Source organism: Apostichopus japonicus, chromosome 12 (genome assembly GCF_037975245.1).
Source record: "Apostichopus japonicus isolate 1M-3 chromosome 12, ASM3797524v1, whole genome shotgun sequence".
In the NCBI taxonomy this organism is placed as follows: domain Eukaryota; kingdom Metazoa; phylum Echinodermata; class Holothuroidea; order Aspidochirotida; family Stichopodidae; genus Apostichopus; species Apostichopus japonicus.
Window position 1 is genome coordinate 14,275,239 of NC_092572.1, and position 20,661 is coordinate 14,295,899.

The 20,661-nt window shown below is 35.5% G+C and overlaps 1 protein-coding gene and 1 long non-coding RNA gene across 5 annotated transcripts; both read left to right on the plus strand.

Annotated features, from left to right (window-relative positions):
- Nucleotides 1-2,748: 2,748 nt before the first annotated feature.
- On the plus strand, nt 2,749-7,692 carry LOC139977129 (uncharacterized). 3 transcript variants are annotated; one of them, XR_011796437.1, is made up of 4 exons: nt 2,749-3,183; nt 3,679-3,828; nt 4,717-4,931; nt 6,926-7,692. It is a non-coding gene; the product is annotated as an uncharacterized lncRNA (long non-coding RNA). The 3 variants fall into 3 exon arrangements; XR_011796438.1 differs by lacking the exon at nt 3,679-3,828; XR_011796436.1 differs by lacking the exon at nt 2,749-3,183 and having other exon boundaries at nt 3,198-3,828.
- A 3,259-nt stretch (nt 7,693-10,951) lies between these two features.
- On the plus strand, nt 10,952-20,520 carry LOC139977416 (neural cell adhesion molecule 1-B-like). Of its 2 annotated transcripts, none has more exons than XM_071986732.1 (11): nt 10,952-11,157; nt 11,345-11,665; nt 11,878-12,159; nt 12,308-12,631; nt 13,340-13,642; nt 16,558-16,659; nt 17,050-17,089; nt 17,807-17,916; nt 18,911-18,965; nt 19,198-19,287; nt 20,223-20,520. In XM_071986732.1, exons 1-11 carry the CDS (start codon nt 11,079-11,081, stop codon nt 20,326-20,328), a joined length of 1,812 nt encoding a protein of 603 aa, XP_071842833.1. In that variant the 5' UTR covers nt 10,952-11,078; the 3' UTR covers nt 20,329-20,520. The 2 variants fall into 2 exon arrangements, with proteins under 2 accessions (XP_071842833.1, XP_071842834.1); XM_071986733.1 differs by having other exon boundaries at nt 20,229-20,520.
- Nucleotides 20,521-20,661: the final 141 nt, after the last annotated feature.

Below are 20,661 nucleotides of genomic sequence, written 5' to 3' on the forward strand. Positions count from 1 at the left end.
CCCTCCCCTCCAATCTCCTAACACTTCACAACCGTCCCACCCTTTTCCATCCACAAATGACCTACTAACCTACTACCTAAAGTAACCTACTTTCAATTTCGATACAATAATCTGACGCATTTGCCAAGCAGTGAATATCTCCCTGTATTCGAAATCGTTGTACTCTGATTTACAGTAGTTATTGTAATCTCTGTGTGAATCGGCTGGCACCATCCTATAACTATGAATTTGTGCTCGCAGTCACGTTTTAATAACGCCTTCGTCAACCAAAGATCGAAGAACTTATAGTTCTAAGGGTATATGAAACCAACACGAATTTTTCTATCAGAGGCGATATATTTAGTTTATTATGTGAGTATCACATATTCAAACATGATGGATCATTTAAATGCATTATTCAAGCAAAGATCGTTCTTTCTTATCCATCAATAATAGCTACCCGGAAACAATTACAGCATTCATCGTACTTGCATGCGTTAACGCCACCTGAACCGTCAAATATTTATTGCATTGTACATTTTCATTAAGTGTCTTTAACTTTCCTTTGTTTAGTGGATGTTAATTTTTTTTATCTCCTGTTGCTCTTTATGGACTGGATTTCCCTTAACTTTCAACACAGAGACAGCCAATTCACACAGAGATTACAGTAACTACTGTAAATCGTAAAATTTTGTACCACAGTAAATACTGGACTGTGCTGACAAATCTAATAAATCGGTAGCATGCGTTATTACGTTTATAGTAAGAACTGAGGATGTGTGTAATCACAACTAAACACAACAACTGGATTTGTTGGAATTACTCATATCCTCATTTCATACTGTAATCATAATAGCACATGCTATCGATGTATAACACGATCCAGTTTTTACTTTGATACAACATTTTGACATTTACAGTAGTAACTGTATTCTCTGTGTGTATCAAGTGATGGTGCGGCTGTGCGACCCAGGATGTACTTTAGAAACTTGATTGACAAGGTTATAGACGCATTCAGTTTCATGACAATGAAGAAGTGTGGCATAATTTACAATCACGGCAAGTTATAGTTACCTATAATGAGAGTGAAATCGACATATGTTGCTATGCTCTTGTCAATATAGTAAGAGGCTAGGCATAAACATTGGTTTCATCCTGCAAATAGGGATTTTTAATGATGTATAACAATTATTTTTGCAACACGTTTATCACAGAAACATTTTTACATTATAACTATACATTTGATTAACAGCTCAGTGCAATGAACGTTGTCATGCCAACAGCTGTATTAGAACAATACATTGTACCTATATACTATCTATATGTATATATATATATATATATATATATATATATATATATATATATATATATATATATATATACTATCTAATGTTTACTTATATTTGTAAACAATCATTAATTCATTGTATTCGATAAAACACACGGTATGATTTTGACAAGTTTCTGATTGAAAATCCTAATAAGGCATCCAAACGAATTAAAATAACATGTTGATATTTTATTAAAAATTAATTTAAAATCAAAATCAAAATAAAATAAAACTGTTAGCAAACTGCCTATCCACTAGAGAGCCTGTGTAAGAGAATGTATAAAAGTAAGTGGGCCTGACGTTTCGATCCTAGCAGTATCTTCTTCAAGAGCTAAATGACAAGTAACGGTAACAGAAGGGACAAAAACACACATAGAATACAGACAGGTTAATGAGCATGGTGAACACAAAGATATAGATGGAAGGGGATTAGTGGACAAGGGATGGAGAGAAGAAAGAAAGTAACCAACAGGGGAAGAGAAGAGGTGGGAGAATGATTATAAAGAGACGACCTGGGGCATCTAGAATTTAGTGGTATAAAACCTGCACATGTTAATCCTAGGGTGTTAAAAAAATCGCGAGGCAACGGGCACAAATTAACATATCAAAATATAGTTTGAGTTAGAGAAAAAAGATATGACGTAATATTTGTTCAAGTCAAACTTTTAATGACATATTGGTAGTTTTAGGATTTTAGTGGAATTTCTATTTTCGAGTCAGTCCATACATTCTTGGGTTTCTTGTTAGTAGCTTGTGAAAGTACAATCCCGGAAACCATGTATTTAATCGATGTCTAATAAAGGTACACTGTTATGCGTTTTCATCATTATGACGGCACGGCTTTTCTCATAAAATGAGTGGTATCCACTTTTATTTTTATATTTGTCCTTATTTATCGTATTTGTTGGGTGCGTTCGTTAACATCCCGTCTGTGTGTTCTATTTAAAATGGTAAAGAAAGACAAGATATAACGATTAAATGGGAATGTCCTAACTTAATAGTGTATATCCAATCTGTGTACCGTCGATATATTAAACAAATACAAAGTATTCAGATACAACCACTGACTAAAATTATATTTTTCTGGAAAAGTCGAGTGCTCCAAACATTATTAAACTAATTTGAAAGAACTGTTCCGACATGTAAACTGAATAAACGACCAATTTGATGATATCTTCACGACAACATGTTTTCAAGCATGAAATATGAAAAGTGATCCGAGTTCGGATGGACTAACAAGAAAGTTTTATCTACCGCTCTGGTGATTGTTAAACTAGATGAGTAGGTCGTTCTCAAAAGCGCTTGAAAAAAGTTACTCTCCGACAGCGAAATATTTAGCTCGATCACTATACTACCTACTACATTTGTGTAACGTGCGCATTGTAACTTCATCGAATTTGGTTTCAAGTTGCTTGTCAAGTTCTGCCCAATACACTGAAAAAATAAACTAGTCAATATTGCCACGGACTAACGTTAAATTAGTCTTTAACGTTAGTCAATGCACCAGGACTAGCAAAAATCTTCGTTTCATCGCTGCTTCTTAGTTAGTTTACACTGACTAAGGAAAATATAATCGCAGCTTAGTCGGTGGCGACGGACTAAGGTATTTTAACCCATGGACTAAGAACGATACGGACACCCGATTTACGCCATAATCGTAGCTTAGTCGGTGTCGACGGACTAATGTATTTTAACCCAATTCGATTCACTTCAATTTGGAAACCGAGAGGCAACGGCAGCTTGCTGGGCTTGGCATAGTTTCATACGATCACTCTAAGCAACTTTCAACCGTAAATCACCCAAGAAGGTCTTTAGAAGAATGGAGGTATTAACTGCATCATCGGCCTACCTGTTATTCCTTTAACTAGAAGGTAAAATGAAAGTTAATTGTTAGGCCACTGGCACTAGTACTGTATTATGGTTAGTGTAACGCTACCGTTGTCACGTTGGCGTTTCGCAATACACAAGTGCAATGACAGTGAGTAGCCTATAGGCTTCTACTGGGTACTGCAGTGCATTCTCAACACTAAAGTGTGCATTCTAAACACCAATTAACAATGTGTTATGTGTGTATTGGGCTAGATTGAACAGTGGCACATAATCTTCTAATTTATTCCCAAACAAATGCTGGAACTATAAGGCTCAATAGTTTATTTGAAGTCTACACTCATTTGGTAAAGATTTCCTGTAATTTCCCATGTGAATCTAAATGGGTAGGCTTTGTGATATTGAATAAGCAAGGCTAGACCTTCAAACGTACAGTCACAGTCGGCTGAACACATGTTGGCTAGTCAACGGTATTATGTTGCGAGCAGTCAGGATGCACGCTTCAGTTCTATTTAACCTTTTCATTTATCATTTTTTAGTATTTAATTTCCGGTCACGCCCAGGAAACAATTGCGACATTCCTTCACGGTCGACTTGCTTACTGTAAGAAGTATTAACCGTTTTTTTCTCAGGAAAGCTTGATAGTCTGAAGTTATTATAACATGTGCTTTTAGTATACTGCCAAAAGAGTAAGTTGCTGTATTTGTATTGATATTTTATGTAGAAGTAACGGAAAATTTAGTATGTTTAGTTTGGTCTAATTGCACGTTTTTTTACTGTCCAATGTAGTGCAGGGTTCACTTGCGCGAATTCAAATTATTCTGTTTATGTGTATGTATATGCATCGATTCTTAGATCATGATGTTTTTTTGACATGTATTTGTAATTCAAGCATATCTGTTTAGTAGCAAAGTTTAAAGGTTAAGATTAATTAGTTTTCTCTTTTTGATCCTAGATTGAATGAAACTCATTGGCGTAAATAATAGATCAGATGATACAGTTTAACGCAGTTGCTAAAACTCTGGGTATTCTCTAGTCTTCGCCGGTCCATTATATACTTTAGTACTACTAGTAAGACTAAATCAAAACGACCGTAGACAAACTTAGTGTAACAAAGTACTGATTCTCCTCTAGCCTAGGTCTAAACAGGCTTGTTATGTGAGCAAGCAAAATAACAACTAAAAACGATTAGGCCTATAAATAAGTTGGCTCAGTGCATTTCTGTTTCTAAAATTTTATATTTTTAAAGATCATAAAAACAAACAAAGATTTAGCCCATGTTTTATTATCTCTGTATTCTGGGCATTTGATTCTGGTTGCAATGGTGATGACACTCTCGTTCAAATTTTCAGCTTTATACAGTCTGCTTCAAACTTTGGGATTGTTTTTTTGAGACTATAGTGGAAGCAATGGTGATGACACTCTCGTTCAAATTTTCAGCTTTATACAGTCTGCTTCAAACTTTGGGATTGTTTTTTTGAGACTATAGTGGAAGCAAATCTCACATAACTTTGTGGTGACATCTTTATTTTATTTTTTTTTCAAATGATGAATACTTTGCTGTTTCTTTTTTCCAGCAGGAATTGAAAAGTCAAATATCTAAGTCAAGGGTGAGCTTTCCTGTGATGTACGACACCAGTGTGGAGGCAACAACAGAAGAGGAGAACTGTGTTATATATGGCTTAAAGACATGTTTTAAGATGATATATTGGTACCCTTCGCAGAACAAAAGAGTTTATCCAAGAGTCCAAAAAGCAAAGGAACAAGTACCATAGAGAAAAAAGATGGAAGAGTGAGTTTAACTATTGTACCCAACTGTTTAATGATATATAAGATACTTTTCATAACCTGTTTTAAAAAAAAAAAACAGTCTAGTTTATCATTTACGTGCAAGCTTCATAAGTTTGGTCAAATTTTCACTGATCTGTAGAGCGGGAGTCCAGAGGGTTTGGCTAGCTGGGAAGGTAACCAATTGCCTGGTACATCACAATGTTCACAATGCATTCCTGTATATGAAACCTGACGACTGGCAAACCGACTGTGGTGGATGTGGCTGGGAGAGCAATTTTAAAGTCACCTAATAGCTAACCTAGAGCAGCTTTCATGGTAACCACATCAAAGTAAGAACAATGTGTCAGGTATGGCCCCAAGAGCAACAAATGGCCATTGCCAGTAATTATTGGTGGTGGGGTACCCCTGCCAGTGATCTATAATTGACCCCTCACGGCTGACCTAGGTCAGCTCATGAGGTAACCACTTGAAACCTACTGGAAAATGTTGGTTAGGACTTCAGATACAAGGGATGGGCATTGCCAGTAATTTTTATTGGTGGGGTACCCCTGCCAGTAGACCCTTCATATGTAAGGATGGGCATTTCCAGTATTTTATATTGGTGGGCCACCACTGCCAGAGTCCGCCCATCCCTTACATATAGAATCCTGTTAATAATTTTCCAGTAGTTTTCAACTGGTTAAATCATGAGCTGACCTAGATCAATGAGGGGGGGGGGGCTTTTTGGGGGTCTACTGGCAGGGGTACCCCACTAATATAAATTACTGGAAATGCCCATCCCTTACATATATATAGAGTCCTGCCAATCATTTTACAGTAGTTTTCAACTGGTTACCTCATGAGCTAATCTAGGTCAATGGGGGATGGGCATTTTGGGGGTCTACTGGCAGGGGTACCCCACTAATATACATTACTGGAAATGCCCATCCCTTACATATATATAGAGTCCAGCCAATCATTTTACAGTAGTTTTCAACTGGTTACCTCATGAGCTAATCTAGGGTCAATGGGGGATGGGCATTTTGGGGGTCTACTGGCAGGGTAACCCCACCAATGTAAATGACTGGAAATGCCCATCCCTTACATATGAAGTGATACCTATCATTTTCCAGTAATTTTTCAACTGGTTATCTCATGAGCTGACCTAGGTCAATGAGGGAATGGGCATTTTGGGGGTCTACTGGCAGGGGTACCCCCCCCCCCAATATAAATTACTGGAAATTCCCATCCCTTACATATGAAGTGATACCATTTTCCAGTAGTTTTCAACTGGTTACATCATGAGCTCATCTAGGTCAATGGGGGATGGGCATTTTGGGGGTCTACTGGCAGGGGTACCCCACCAATAAAAATTACTGGCAATGCCCATCAGTTGTATCTGAAGCCCTAACCAACATTTTCCAGTAGGTTTCAAGTGGTTACCTCATGAGCTGACCTAGGTCAGCCTTGAGGGGTCAAATATAGATCACTGGCAGGGGTACCCCACCACCAATAATTACTGGCAATGGCCATTTGTTGCTCTTGGGGCCATACCTGACATATTGTACTTACTTTGATGTGTTACCATGAAAACTGATCTAGGTTAGCTATCAGGTGACTTTAAAATTGCTCTCCCAGCCACACCCACCACAGTCGGTTTGCCAGTCGTCTAGTTTCATATACAGGAATGCACTGTGAACATTGTGATGTACAAGGCAATTGGTTACCTTCCCAGCTAACCAAACCCTCTGGGATCCCGGTCTATTGGGATCATTATTAACATGATTAACATAATTATTAAGTTTTGAGAAATAACTTGGTGTTATGCTGTGCAAAGCTAATAATAGTTTGGTAAAGCTGCTATTCCTGGCTTATAATTTGAGGGACCTAGATTTAAATGTATACCTCCCAATATGTTATAAAATTTTAATGTAAATGTATGTTTATGATAATGTGAGTTATCATGTGCTATATCTGTATCTGTGCTTACACGTATATCATATTTTCTGTTCACAGGTCAATAATGGTGCAGATTTTGGCTTCCTGAAGACAAGTGGGAGGCCATTTGTAGTTAAGAGAAACACTCTTTGTTCGTGAAGACTTAACTGGTGTCGATTTGGGGTACCACTTTAAAAGGAAAGTCATGAGGAACCCTTGCCCAAGATCCAACTTTGCATTATTGTGCAGTGCTATACTTTTGCGATTCATGTTTGATCCATTAACTTGTCTTAACTTTGTTGGAAAAAAAATCAGATTTTCAGATTTTATTTACAGTGATTTCTTCTCTATCTGTCGAAAGTCAGCCTTTTGTAGACATCAGAAGTTTTATCAGAAATAAATACTGCCAACGTACACATTATTTGTGTTTCTTCTTCTCTCTTTTCTTTCAGTGATGCTAGTCAGTGAAACTAGTCGGGTTTAATTCTTTCAGTGAATCTAGTCGGTGCAACTAGTCAGTCGATACGGACTAAGAAAGGTTAGTCGGGAGAGGCACCATCCTGACTAATGTAAAACCTGCTATAAACTAGTCGGTGGCTCATATAAATTAGTCGGTAAAGACCGACTAATGTCACCAACTAATGTAACTGACTAATATACATTTACCGACTAAGAAATTGTTGATCGACTAAGCTGACGGACTAAGATGACCGACTAAGAAATCCAACTGACTAAGGAATAAATTAGTCGGTATAGCAACTGACCAAGGCTATGTTAGTCGGGAGAGGCACCAGATGGACTAACGTTATGTTAGTCGGTGAACCAATTTAAGTTTTCAGTGTACCTTAATACTTGCTATGCTAAATTATGTGGGTGATCTTCAATCTTATCCCGTAAACAGCAAAAGTGAGCTGCAAAATATATAAGGTTCATATGAGAATCGCTGGATTTTGTAAAATAAAGAGGTGTACCCTTTACATGGTTTGACTTGACAATATGAAGACATGTGAGATGGCGGATTTTAAATATGTAAATAAAGTCTCAAAAGGATTTAAGTTGTAACAATCCAGAAGTCTCAGTTCAGACATTGTTCATGGGAGTTGCCGTCATTGCAGGTCTTCGTCACCTCTGAGTACATTCTCTTGGATACGCATTATTTATCCTCTTTTTTACCGAAGTGGTGTTTAACAAAGTGTGATCAGTATGGTGATGATCTTCGTCCTGGAAGTTGGAGCTTCATATTAAAGGCTTCGTGGTCGAAGCATAACTTCAATATCAATGGTGGAGAATGGAAGGGCAAAGTTGTCTTTGTAACGACTGACTCTATAGTAAGAAAATAACAAAATCAGCTGGATTTTGCTCTGGAAGTGACTTTGTAATATTTCTATAATCCTAGAGCAGAATACGTTATCCCTTGAGGTATTTGATTCTACAGGAGAATGCAAATTGTATTTTATATGAGCGGGCAAAATGGATCACGTGAAAAGAGGGGGTATTGTTTCCGAGTCTTTCTCGTTCAGAAGGTCCTGTTCCAGAAAGTAGTGACAGAGTTGCCCCTACAGAATCGTCATTCCGAAAGTATTGTGTGCTGCACTGATCACGGTGCAGAGTGCTAGACTTCTTTTACTAGTGTAGAGAAATCAGAAGGAGACATTTGCCCAGCACCGTTGCGTAATGAATGTCACAGACTGTACCACTTTCTCTTTATAATAACGTTTCAGTAACAGAGCGAACTATCCGATGACAAAAAATAACACACCCCAGTCATGAATTCCTTCGCTAGCAGATGAATTCATGACTAAGTTCAGGTTAATTGATGACCAAGTGCCAACACGTGCCGACAAGGTCGTGTTTTATTCAGTGAAGCAAAGTTAAAAATGTTCATGTTACGGTTACTTTTATTTCTATCCATACGTGGTAAACCTGTCGTTATTTTTTTTTTGTGTTCTCTGGGACAAAATCAAATGTAACGGACTATTAGTGGCAGAAAATGCCACAAAGTCTGAAAGTTTTGCACACTAGCCTAGTACTGTCAAGAAAAGAATTACTTCGGTGTGTAGAATACATTTGGAAAATAACAACGATTTAATCGGTTTATTTAACAACAAAATACTGGAATGCAATTTTATTCCTCAAAATAAGCTTGATGTTATATTGACTCATTTTTAGTAATACGCATAGTTAATTTATATTATTCCTGTTCCCTTAAGATAAATATAAATGGACAATGACAATTCATCATCCAGTAAGCCAACCATCTCCATCAGATTGCATGGTAAAACAAATGTTTGTTTAAAAAGTGATAACATCACTTCCCTGTAGCCCTGGCTATAGGCGTAAGTACATTAATAGGAGAAAGAAATAAAAACAATCATAAACATTTGCTATTGTTACTAATAAACGTTATAAATCATTAATTACTCTTTTAAAGAACACTTTCGAAAACTTGAAATATTCAACTATTAAGCACTTTAAAGGAGATACGAACATGTCGTTGGGGGGTTAATTGTGTATCCTTTGTTAACGGACATGAAAAGGTACTTTAAGTATATACAATGCATATGAACTTCAACGAACAAAAAACAATATAACACACTTATAGAAGTAAATGTTCAATCACAATATTGCTATAATTGAACAATGTTAACCTTAACAAATGCACACTGTTACTACTTTCTTATAAGACAATTGATTGCTTTATTGCCCCACAAAACCATCGTTGATACAGTAGCATATTATCTGTAATTAGAGGAAGTGTTTTAGGCTAACTTGTATCCTCAAACCATATAGATATTGCCTAACAAAACTATTTTGTATACTCATTTCAGTTACAGCAGTGGTGTTATTTATATGAAGTTAGCTGAATGTTAAGACGGAATGCACCTTCATTCATACCGTGTTATTCCAAGAAGTGGCAGCTACACACTAGAGCTACGGACTATGATCGCATCCTCCATAACAACAAAATGTAAAAGATTGAATCAAAGTTGTTTCACACCAAAGTGATATTACGTAGAGTGAAACATCATGTTTTGTTAATACATGTAAGCATACAATCCAGCTCTTGACAGCATCATTTTGTCAGCAACACTGAAAAGAGAGCAAGCAAATTTAAATTATTAAATAAAATGATCAAGACAAGTCTAAAAAACAACTTAATTATATCAAAAAATCAACAAAAGTAAAGGAAATAGAGCATAATAACATATACCTGTGTCATTCCCACATGTACTGTACTGGAGACTAAGGGTTCACTAAATAAACATTTTTGTAAACATGCTATTAAATAGCTGCTAAATCGCGCCCCTACGTGGATATGTGTGCATAATTGGATGGTTCCATATGGTAAAACAATAGCATGGGGACGACTCATATTTAAATGCACATTGTACCACTGCCATAATAGTTCACCTGCCTCAGGTATATCAATAGGCTCTCGCGGTTGATCAGCGGAAATTTGAGCTGAGGAAGTGACTATTCTAAGCTCGTTTCTATTGCCAGGATTGGCGGATTGATTACGTAACACACGCGCCAATGTTTTAGACTGATAACCTTGAAAGTTACAAAAGTGGCCAGCGACTTAAAAGTACTAAGGGCGGATTTTCAAATGTTACTCAAAGGAAGGGATATTCGTCCCCTAAGAACTATCCCCAGGACTGATATCGGGACAATACCAGTCCCTCAACCCCTCCCCGCCTTCAAGAACCTGTATACATGCCTGTATTGCCGTCGCAAAATACACGAACAACATACATATAGCATATCCGTCACTGCAAACAAAGGAACACAAATGAGGCATTGTCGCTTGTATCAAATTTGTGTTAATATTTGGGAAATTGTAACTTCCGTTTTAATTATATATTCATCCAATTTATATGAACTAGCCTGTTATTATACGTGTTTTACGTTTGTACTTTGTTATACGTGGCCTCATTTCAAGTCGCTCTTTTTTTTTGTATTGTAATTTTACACGTTACTCTGTTTTGCTTGACAGTAGTGTGTTCACTGCAAAATCATCAACGCATGCGCACTATCACATGGTGGAAACTGTATCTAATAAAGTGAGCCTAAGGCAACTGCATTCATTATTTGTGTAAAGTTCCGTACAAATGACAACACACTTGATTTGATTACCGATTTATTTTCATTTTTTATTCATAGATTGAACAGAAGGCTAGGAGAAACTTAGGCCACAACAAATGCGGAACCGAGAAGCTGATTTATCATCAAAATGTCTTTAAAGTGGAGAAGAGTATATTTACTGCGCTTTGTTTTCATAATAGCAGTTGGTTCTACGTTTACGTTAGTTGGTAAGGAAACGAAAATCATTAATACATTTTACAGTGCTTCGTCTCATATTCTTCTTAAAACTTAGGTTATGGAATGGACACAATCGAAGTAAAATACACAATGGAAACTTACCGTTGATATAATACCACCAAATATTGTATGTCTTATGATATGATGAGAATATTTCATTCTAACATTTGATTTCAGATTCTTCGAAAAACAAGACGGCAGGAGAAAACGAGAGATTGCAACTGGCTTATATTGGTTCCTCGGCAAAGATTATTTGCTCTTTCGAAACATTTCATGAGCATGATGTAGTACAATGGTCACACGGAGAGAAAATGATAATAGCTCACCAACCAGTTAAAAATGAGGAAGACAATATCTATACAACGGAAAATATTGAAAATACCGCTTCACTTATAATTAAAAATATTACGTATCATAACGCAGGAGGTTACAAGTGTAAAAAAGTTACAAGCGTAGGAGGAAGATGGGTGGTCCAAAACTGGCTGTTAATAGTACAAGGTGAGATATATTGCATAATGTGCCATCTATAGTTTTCCAAATCTAAACCTCTCCAGTTACTAACATAATTTCAAAAAATAGTTTAACGTGTAATTAAAGGTTTCATATCAACTACAACAAAATCACATACACTGTAACTCTTTGAGTGGTGTTTTCGAACCTATTCCAGCTAATACTTTACGCTTTACAAACCAGTTTCATTTCTTTTTCAGATGGACCATTCTTGGAATCAATTACAACGGTAATGGAAACTGAATCCATTTCGGCGACTTGTTGTGTAGAATTTTCACACGCCGTTAATGACGTAAAATATCTTTGGTCGATTGATAATCCAATATTCATAACAAACAGAAGCAGCGACACAGTTGCACCCAGAGTCCATATTTGCAGCAATGTGTCAATTACAGCAAAACGAAGCTATCACAACAAAATGTTGGAATGCACTATAGCAAACGAACTCAATGTCTCCAGCCACAGGCGTGTAACAGTTATGTGTAAGTAACAGTGCCAAAAGGGAAATATCTTTACCGACCAATTTTTCTGCATCTAGTTTCATACTTCTAAAGTTCATGATGCTTTGTTCTCGAGTTTCATTCATGCTGTCAGTGCTTTCATTTTCTTGGTTTTCATTACATCTTACAGACCCCGCCACAGCAGTATGGGAATCTCCAGAAGAGTCAACGACTCCATTAATCGTTGAAAATAACACTTACATCAATATAACATGCGTATATGATGGATTTCCGCCTCCTAATATTACATTGCAAAAGCACAATGCTGATTTAGAAATAGGATGGATCAACACGAACTCATTTCCTGAACCTGTTGGACGAAATGATACACATATCACAGTAACGTTTCTGTACTACTTCTCAAGTGAGAATTCAAGTGAGAGGTTAAGATGTTTTGCTTCAAACAACTTGTCAGACACTCAAGGCGGCCATGGGGTTCTCGTGGAAGCATTCAGTAAGGATGTTATTCGTTTCGTAAATATGTCTTCTTGAAAATTGTTAAAATGGAATGTAAGGTTAGAATTCACTTTATAACAAGTTTGCTTAAATATGTGCAGCTTGTCAAGGTATATTTATCATGTGGTAACTTAAAGGAAAATGCAAGCCTTACCATTGTCTGAACGTTGACTTAATCTGACATTATTGTAATAATGTTGGTAAGTGTAGGGTGTAGGATTTTTGTTCGTAACGTTACTAAGAGTTAAACATAGGGATTGCCTTTATAGCTATGTCGTGAACAAATTCCGAACAAAACAATGACTTTTGCCATAGAGTCAAAACCGCCAAAATAAGGACAAAGGGAAGTGGCAGTATAACACCAAACTGGAAAATACATGCTTGAAACGAGTTTTATACTCTGATACCCCCCCCCCCCCCTCCCTCTTGCAAAGTATAAAATAACTTTGGGAAGTTGCAGACTATCGTGACTATCATATGAATCAAATATATCAGCTAGGGGTTTCAACTCCTGTAAAATTAAACAAACATTAAACAAGAAATATATTCAAACAACATAAAAGCATTTATATATCTAGCTTGGTCTGTGTTCAACAAGTCAAATTAATGTTTAAACAGCCAGTTCATTCGTGTCACGAATGCTTTGCAACAGTTATATGTTCTATTTACTAACGTATTTAAGTCTGGCTTTTTCAACATTATCCAGTCCCAGCAATGGTAGTGATATTGTCCGGGCCAAGGTTCAGCCATGTGGGTGATAACATAACGATAACGTGTGCTAGCTATGGACGTCCAATGCCAGACGTTTCCCTACAAAAGAATGTTGTTGGCGAATGGGAAACAGTGAATGAAGTGTCACCTACTAAGAATGCTACCACCAATCCACTCCAGCTCATATGGGAATTTCGTCTGGTAGTGAACAGTGCTGATACGGGAGAGTACAGATGTCACGCCAATAATACAATAGACACTTTTGATGATAGTAGTGCTTTACCTGTAGAAATTTCAAGTAAGTAATGGTCATTTGCACAATGGTCCTTTTCAATATATGAAGTGCATTCTCCAATATATAATCTGCATATTAAAACATATTTATAAAAAAGGCTCTTCAAAGCACTACTTTGTTTTTTATGTTGAACCGCTTTATCCATACCATACCCTCGAATTAAGAACGAAACTATTCTCTATTCAGTATTCGTCACTGCACGATTTATGGTGTACTTAGTTGTAGCAAATATATATTACTATGTACTTATATAACTAACTCCAGCAATTGTTGTCAAGTGTGATATTTGTTTATAAGCGTAAATTTGCAGCTGTATGCGTTATTTGCCTGGCAAACTTTGGGTTCACCTTTGCTTCCTAAGGGTACATGGTACCTTTGACCTCGGAAGCTTGTAACCCTTCGTGAAATGTCAAATCATGCAAATCGAGGGTGCATTTAGTTATTCTTTTGATAAAGTTTGGCGAAGCAGTTAACCGTATCTTGTCGCCCTTAAAGAGGTCTTCCAGGATTTCTTTTTTAAACGACAAAATAGTGTGTATTTTGTAAGAAAAAGGTTACATTCAAATAATTTCAAATATGTATGTGTGACCGTGTCACATGACCACACATAGTATTCTTATTGTTATTTTTATTGAAAAAAGGACAGGAGTAATTGCTGATGAATATGCTGTTTTATAAACGTATACTTGCTTTCAACACCTTCGTTCTCAGATTCCGAACCGAATAATTTTGCAGTTGACTTATAGGCTGGGCTTAGAGTTTTTCCGTCACTCTGACGGAAGAATAGGTCTGTCAGAGGAAAACAAGGTTACAATGGTCACCTCCTTAAAATGATGTCATATTTTTTAACAATGCATGCGTATTTTCTTCACAAATTGAATACAATGAATTAACATATGATGAAATGAATATAACGTATACAAACAGCAACGAATTCATACTCTCCCCAAAGCAGGTGATCCAGATGTCAACATCTACTGGCTCGAAACATTGCTTGTATCTGACCAAAGTTAAGATGAACTTGATAAACAGATGGGTCAAAATATCTTATACGAACTTATTCTTTTCTCTCCGCCAACTACCGTTAAATTTCTATTTGTATATAGACATACCAGCCGTTACTGGAAAGAGAAAATTTCTGAAAAATATTAAAGTCCAGGGAAGCTTTCGGGATTCTTCCACGGTGTTACCGTGAACGGTGCAAAAACTGATTAAGGAATACAAATGGGCAATGCAAATGAAATCACTTTTAAATGTCGATGTTTTATGTGTCATATTAATTACATGTTTAGTGAAATCATTCATATATTAACATGAACTATTAATAGCATTATGGGGAAGAGGTGTGGGATTTAGGACGTGTTTTTTGTGATTTGCACTTGACACAGATTTTTAAAATGTTTGCACACTAATCGTTGGCTTGCCCTCACTTCCCCTTCCACTTTGGGATTTCTGTTTCCCTGGTATGTGTTCCAGTGGTTCTTATCGGCGGATATTTGATTAATTTTATATTACCATGCAGCTCATGCTTACTTGAACGGCGTTAACTAACTTAAAAGTTAACATTAAGTCATATATGTTACTTTGTTATGTCTTCCTTACAAAAAAAAGTGTTCTGAGGATGAGATATTGTACCCCATCGAACTTTTAATTTCCAAAATAGGGAATACAATTTCGGTCCACTTCACATCCTTTAAGGCGCTGTGCTGAAACTCGGTCGGTCCAACTGCAGGGTGGGTGGGAGGTGGGTTATCATAGACCGACACGATAACGAGGAACATACCATTTTCAAACTTGGGTTCAAAATGTAATGTATGTGTATATTAGGGTGTGAAAAACATTGTGCACGGTAATTTACCCTAGATATCTTCAAATCTGCTAGGTATGTGTATCGGTATGGGGTGCCTTGCCTCCGTTACTTTCGACATTAAAGAATAAAAAGTAAAATACAGAAGAAAAAAAAAACAGCATGTTGCCAATATCAGCGTACGACAAACTTGTCGAAAACAACAGACCCATGTGGGATATCATATCTTGCAATTTTGCATACTTTCATTTAAGACGCCAGTGGCCCCATGATATAAGGAGTTTAAACATGCCCAAACGTGGTAAGTATGTGCCCGGGAAGTCAAAGTGAAGTATCCAAAAGTCAGCATTGTGGACATTACATGTATGCCAAAAGCAAAATTATAGCACGATCCTTTAAACATAGGTAGGTAAACACAGATATGTTTTTCAAGTACAAAAGGGTCAAATGTCAGAGAAGAAATTATTAAAAAACAACACTCTTGTTATTACAAATATAACAATTTAGTACCAATATGGTTAAACTCTAAAGCTGATACCACAGACTACATACGTTCTAATAGTGTTTTATGCAGAATGTCAAATAGGTACAGGTCAACCTGTGCACTTATCAAAAGTCTGTAATTGGGTAATTGTGTAAGTTTTAAGTCAAGGAAAGTTTATTGATCAACAACATTGCTATGTAAATAACTAATGACACAATAATTTAAAGTTTTGCACTCACGAGGATTGTTTTGTACATTGTTTGTATGGTATTTTTTATTACATATAAACACACATTCGAGGATGAGATCTGAAATTCCATTAATTGCCTTCTTGTTGTTGTTTTTTTCCTTTTCTAAATGGATACAGAAATGGTCTTCTATTAAACACACACGTGTAGGCTATCTATTGCACTCAGATTTTAATCAGGAAGATAAGCCTAAATTACGTAAACAGTTCAGGTTGTAAAGACTTACCCATTTTTTCCGAAACTGTTAACTTATCACAAACCAAATAACTTCCAGACCGTTCCTATTTGGGCTTTAAAAATTCTTTTAATCAAATTTTGAAGCCCTATAAGCTTACATTGTATATTTAAATATGTTTTTCATTTTTTTGTTTTCGCACAGTCAGCTTTTACTTGTTTATCCAGCAAAATATCCAAACAGCTGTTTGCCTACTCATCGGTGTTCTAGTCATCATTATTGTAATAACAGGGACTATTTGTCAAAGTAAGAATATTATTTTAATCGTTTACGAGTCTTTTAGAGAAGGATAAGAATTTTATTCCAAATCCAAGATAGCTGTTACTGTTGGCAATCGGATACGTTATCTGCAAGTGTCACTCCGTATAACAATATGTTTGTAATGGCGCGTGCGTGATAGCCTTTTTCGTGCTTCTTGACTTAAAATAACCAATTTACCCTTAACAATTTAACAATAACAATATACCCGTTGGTGATATTCTGATCAAAATCCATAGCAAACATATTTTTAATTATAGACATAAATATTATTATTATTATTTGTTATATTAATATTTCAAGATTTGCTTCATCATGATCATTCTGTTATTTTTTTTTTATGGCTGATATGATACATTTTTTATCCTGCTTTTTTAGGGCGCAATTCTGCACAACACTTCCGTCCTACAATCAGAAGGTATTGTACTTTTAATAGAACATAATTCTTTATGATAGACACAAAACATTGTCTATGGTAAATTGTTCTGTAAAATTACATCTGACAGACATTGATAGAAAAAAAAAAGATTAATTGGATAATTAACTAAAGACACTGGATTTTAGATTGATAAAACTGGACTATCACATCAACCTGGAATATTCACCGCCTCACCTGATTCATCGGTCAAAATCCTTGTCTATACTTCATTTGAAGTTTTGTATGGCTTGGTATAGATATATGTGTTTATAAATAAACGTAGGCTATGGAGTTTGTTAAATGATAGCATATAAAACGAAACAAATGAAATGGAAATTTAATAATTAAAACATAAAAAAAATAGTTGTTAACCATGGATTAGTCACACTGACATTATAGGGCGGAGAAATGTCTATAACAATAGTTTTTATATAAATTAAATTATGGAGATGTTAATATTACTCTTTTACAGATTGTATCTTTTCATGCTATATCGATTTCTAAATTTCTTTCTTGTAGTTAACGTTGTCATATTCTGGAAGTAACATATCATAATATAGAATCAAGAATTTCAACTCATATGTACCTTAAGTCTGCAATAAATATGGGAGTAGACCAAAACGATAGAAATGGGTTTCAACATATTTCATTGTTTCCGTGAAGAAACTGACTAATCAATATATATTGTCAATATTTTTTCACATATTTATATTATAGATACCGTGGAATAATTCGGAATTCCCTCCACTTTGGCAACGATTCCAATCCGATCCCTAATGTTCCCGACATTTGCCAAAATGTAGGACCGTTACCTCCAGATACAAGTAGTATGTGTACAACTATTTTTTTATAGTTTCCTTGTAAATCATTTCATTTAATTTTTATTTTTATTTCACTAATCTTATTACTAGCTGGTACGAAATAAATCGGATTTATTATCATTTTCGAAAATTTGCTGCTAATGAAACACAAGCATTAGACGTTCAGATAAGACAGGGGCTTACTTACTAACTTACTTACTTACTAACTTACACAAATGGCGGCGAACAAATATTATTTAAAATATGATATAAATATTGTGTATTAAACAAATATTTTCCAATAACGATGTTATTTAAAAGGGCGACAATGTGTTAAATTCCTTTGTGAGTATTCTGAATATTGCAAATACTTTCCTTAATGCAACGTCGCCTTCATCAGTTATTTTGAGAATTACCAGACGATTTGGGCAGATATTTTGTTTCATATTTAATTGAAGACTGCTTGTCAAAAACGCCTTTAGATTTCGCGCTATCATAACTGTTTTAGTCAAGCATTATATCGCCATGTCATTTAATGACTTAAGTTGTTTAATTCTCTGAAACGTACTTGTCTCAGATATGGCAGTAAGATATTAATATGTCTTGATCTACTACCATGACTTCCAAATAAAGAAAAAAACTGAGTGTTTCTGAAGGTCGTGTAGCCCGCTAAGAAATGTCTTTCTCAAAGGGTAGACGTGTTTAAGGGCTGCTAAATGTGCAGTGGAATTTGATCCCAAGTAGTGAAATAGTATCAGAAAAGTGACATGTTGTCCAGAATACTTCTTCCATCACTTATTCTTAAACTACGTTCCTGAATTTGTTTATAATCGTTCTAATTTAAGAACATATAAGGGCATCTATCGTTACTGCTTTTTTATTTATATTTCCCAGCATAATTATAGTCATCATCCTTATATTCGAATTCGATTTCATATATCCTAACTGCATTGTTATCGTGCTAATTCTTCAATTAATGTTAATGACAGTGGAATTTTAAATGTATTTTATTTCGTTGCAGATATACCTGTTTCTGGCCGTGGCAACCGGGATGAATTACTTGAAACATATGAAGAGTGAGTTGCACCATTGGCTTTACCCATTCTGGTTTAATTTGATTAAACAATAATGTCCACTGAACAAGAATGAGTTGATCAATTTCCCTGTCCTGCAAATAGCTGGTTTAATCTTTAGATGAACTCTAACATGTATTAATATTGGCATCTAGGACAATTAAAAGTAATTAAATTGATGTTGAGAGAAAGTTTCATTGTTGTTAAAATGTTGCTGTCTACTGTTAACATACAGACTCCCGGACAAAGGCGACAATGAAGAACATCTGGTCAATCCTCTCTTGTCCAGCGAAAGGGTAAACTATGCCGTTGTGCAAAAGAAAAGGTGATTCAAGTTATTTAATGTTTTCCGTATGTAACATATCAAATGAATGGTCGACAGCATCATTCCGTGCTTAGTACTAATTTATGTTGTGTTCTAATGTTATGTTATCATGTTGCTAATGTTAAAGTGCAGAGCTTGACACACAACGGAAACAAAGAAAGAATCAGATTCTGAAGGAAACACTTCTGCGGTGAACAGCATATATAATGACATGACATGAGTTATTTTTCCGTTATTGCCACCCCGATATAAAGTCTTATGAAACCTTGAAATGGACAAAGCGCATTTCCGACAATATACTAGTTCTACGTTCATGTTTCTCATTCACTCATCAGTGTATATTTTGAAGGCTTATCAACTGTGGATCCTTCCTGATAATGTTGAACCTACAATATTAAATCAAATCTGGTTCCATTTTAATTAACTGTATACATTCCTAAACAAAATGAGGATAGAAGACAAACATGTTTGTATATAAAAGACCCTAATAGAGAATGTATAACTATTTTTGGTGGAAAAAGCAAAACAAATGTAACATCTTTTGTGGCTGTTTTTGGTAACTATATAGAGAGAAATATATTTCTTTCATCCAAAATTTACATGCGATTTCCACTCAAAATTAAGTTTAAGAAAATGTTGATGTTTATATGCGGAATTCTATAACCTTGTAGTTTAACAGAAGTATTCATTTGGATGTTTACGTATGCAGGCTTTTTGCTACATTAAAAATTTGTTAACAGGATTTGTTCTTTTTGTTTATTTAATTGATATCCAGTTTTGCGAGACATTTAGAGTGAGGCAGGAATTGCAAAATAGCAGCATTGAAGTATGTATATATTACTACTATAGATATAAGCAACATAGCAACGTTTGTTTACTATTTGTCATTGAATTACATGTTTCTTAAACTCTCTTTCATAACGTCTGAAAAAAAGCACAAGAATTGATCAGCAAACAGAGATGAAGAATGAAAATAATGATGTTACATTCAACCAGTGTGAAGAATCAGCGAGTTACTCCGTTTTGCGACCCAAATGTTAACGTTCCATATGCAAATATATTTCATAAAGAAGTTATTTACTTTAAAGCCACATGCTATGTTGGGTTGTTAATTTGTATCATTCCTACAAAGGTATGCGACATTATGTACTTTTATAAATAATTTCATCTTCTGGCGACATGCGCATAGAAATAGAAATTCAACCTATTAATTTAATATTAGGCCATGCACTTGCAACAATCAACTGATGGATTCTGTAGTTAATGGTATTTTTGGGGGGCCGTATTTCCTTAATTATTAGTAACAAAAAACTCTTCCAATAACTTCAGACATTTCTAGGATAATGTAACATGTACATGGTAAGTCTACATCAC